At 42.5% G+C, this 2,511-nt stretch overlaps 1 protein-coding gene across 1 annotated transcript; it reads right to left on the reverse strand.

Moving 5' to 3' along the window:
• Positions 1-395: 395 nt before the first annotated feature.
• On the reverse strand, positions 396-1,286 carry PFN3 (profilin 3). Its single transcript, XM_019516480.1, has one exon. The coding sequence runs from the start codon at positions 1,272-1,274 to the stop codon at positions 861-863; it is 414 nt and encodes a 137-aa protein (XP_019372025.1). The 5' UTR covers positions 1,275-1,286; the 3' UTR covers positions 396-860.
• Between the last annotated feature and the right edge of the window lie 1,225 nt (positions 1,287-2,511).

Here is a 2,511-nt window from a genome sequence, read left to right on the forward strand (position 1 = left end):
CCATCCTGGGCCAACTGTTCAGACACACTTCAAGATGGTCATGGAAGACTGCATGGCTGCACTTTGTCCTGGGATAAGATGCTATATCCTGGGACAAATATGATGCCTGTTTGTTGCCACAGACTTCCAGACAGTCAACAGGCCTGGTAGCAAGAGGCTGCCTAATGTCCTGGAATAGTTCAAATTCCTAGTTAACCAGTCTTGTCCCAGTGATACCCTCCCTATGTAACAAATTGTGGTCATTATCATTTACATAGCACATGTAGCAGAGGTGCAGAGTTTTGCAGCCAACTCTTCTAGGTTTACACAATATATAGATTACCTATGTTCTGCCCTTAACAAATCCTCTGTGACTAATATGGATAGTAAATGATACACGTATTAATAACATTCTGTAATGAAAGAAAATGATATAATTTATTTCATTGATTGGCTAATGGAACAGTATAAAAATATTGACTATTCCCAATGTCCCTGCTTAATCTTATTTTTAATACTGTTTGTAGGAGCTCTCAAACCTCCTGAATTATAAATTTAGGGCAACAAGGCAAGGGCCTCAAAATAATAGTGGATCAGCTGGAGCTGAGGCAAAGGGGGGCTAGTCAAGGAAAACATAAACCCTCAGTCAAGATGGCTTAGAGACAGCCTGGTTAATGTTAAGTCTTATGGGAACAGTAAATACTGCTCCGTCCTCTCCCAAAGAGACAGACAGGCAGATTGTGAGTAAAACAACAAACTTCCTCCACCCCAAAGAAAGAGACAAAGAAATGGTTAAGTGAAATCAGGATTTTTTTTCCCTTTCTTTTAAAGCAATGAGATTTTCCCTGTACTTTCTGCTCAGGAAGATGGTGTCTCTTGCTTTAGCTACCCTGGCTTTTCATGGTTGTAATCATCTCATGGACCTTCTTGTTAAGGGCTCCTCCATGGATTCCCTTTTTACCCATGAGGAAGACTAAGGCTTTGGGAGTCTTGCCAATACAGATGGACATGCTGTCACCCCCTTTGGTTCTGGCATCCATCACAGCATCTTTGTCCACCAACAGGTTGTCACGGATCACACTGCACTTCTTGCCGGCTATTGTAATCCCAGTCTGCAGGAATGTTTTCCTGTCCTGACCTGTGATCACCCCCACTTCCTGAGGTGAGATGGCAGCAAGTACACCTCCTGGCTTGGAAGCCCACACAGACTTGTTGTCCAAATGCCCCACAATAGCTACATCTTCAATGTTCTTGTCCTTGAGGATGGTGTTGATGTAGCTCTTCCAGTCACCCATCCTGTCAGAATGCCTCTGAAATGATCTCAGCCAAGTATTGGACCTCTCTTTTTGTCTTCTGGTCTCTGGGACCTTAGTTCTTTCAAGCTAAGCCTGGAGATCCTGAGCTGCAGAGGATCCTGGAGAGTTTGCACTGAGGAACTAGAATGATACAACAGATGCTACTCTTGCTTTACCAGTCAAAGACATCTGTCCCTGTGAGGCAGCTGTCATCTGTATGCTTAAACAGTTGCTAGGAGTCTCTCTGTGATGTCAGAAGCATCTGTCATCATGGCCTATAGTGTATTATGATGTAATATGTCTTAAAAGTAAAGGCAGTTTTTATTCTCTGGATGTCCAAAGATGTTGTTTGTACTTATCTCCTCTCCTACCAGACAGGGATATTCCTATGACCCTCTTTTTCTCTTTAATTAGTGCCTTCAAGTAAAATGAAAATTCCTCAATGGTATCTCACAGGACTTGGTGCTGTAAGGGCTGAAAGTGAAAGGATACAGATGTACAGATATAGTAACATAAGCTTAAAATGAGGAAGTGCTGTGTCCTGTAGTTGAAGGTGTTAAAAAAATTTTCAGTGTGTATTGGATCTGATTTTGCCCACTGGATAGTTCAAGGGGAGGACTCCATACTCAGAGGCAGAATTTCTCAGACACAAAATTGTCCAACCATCTCCAAAGCCCTTCTGGCCCTCTTTCTATGTCCTGGTCTAGAGACATAATCTCTTGATCTGGAATATCAGAAAAGAGAACGGGACATGCAACATGGCTTACTTACACTTTACAGCTAAAATATACTTTGTTTTTCACAGCACCTGTAGGTTTTGGGGTGGGCAATGAAAAACCTACAGGATTTTGGGCAGAAACTCATTAACATGAGTTTGCTGTGGCTTCAGGTGGTAACTGAAGTAGAATTGAGCCAAATCAGCTCCTTAATCTGAACATTTCTGAATTTTGGATCTGAATCTCAACCCAATCCAGATTTCATCTATAGAGTCCAAACCAAGTAAATGTGGATCAGTTTTAAAATCTTACTTATAATTCAGTCAACATCCCGTTATGGAAACATGACCTCCCACATACTTTGTATCAGGAATCAGGGCAACAGGCAGCAAAAATTACTCCTAGCTGGCCCTAGTTACCTTAGTGGGGTTGGCAGCCAGTGGGCTAACTACTTTCAGCTGGTCCCACTGGCCTGCATGGTTGTAGCTCCCAGCTTAAAAGCAGCAAGTATTTCCGCTCAG

This window comes from Gavialis gangeticus, unplaced genomic scaffold (assembly GCF_001723915.1).
Source record: "Gavialis gangeticus isolate Ggan-Ray unplaced genomic scaffold, GavGan_comp1, whole genome shotgun sequence".
Taxonomy (NCBI): Eukaryota; Metazoa; Chordata; order Crocodylia; family Gavialidae; genus Gavialis; species Gavialis gangeticus.

Excerpts from the sequence above, each read along its gene's own strand:
- PFN3 (XM_019516480.1), bottom strand. The coding sequence starts at position 1,274 with ATGGGTGACTGGAAGAGCTACATCAACACCATCCTCAAGGACAAGAAC.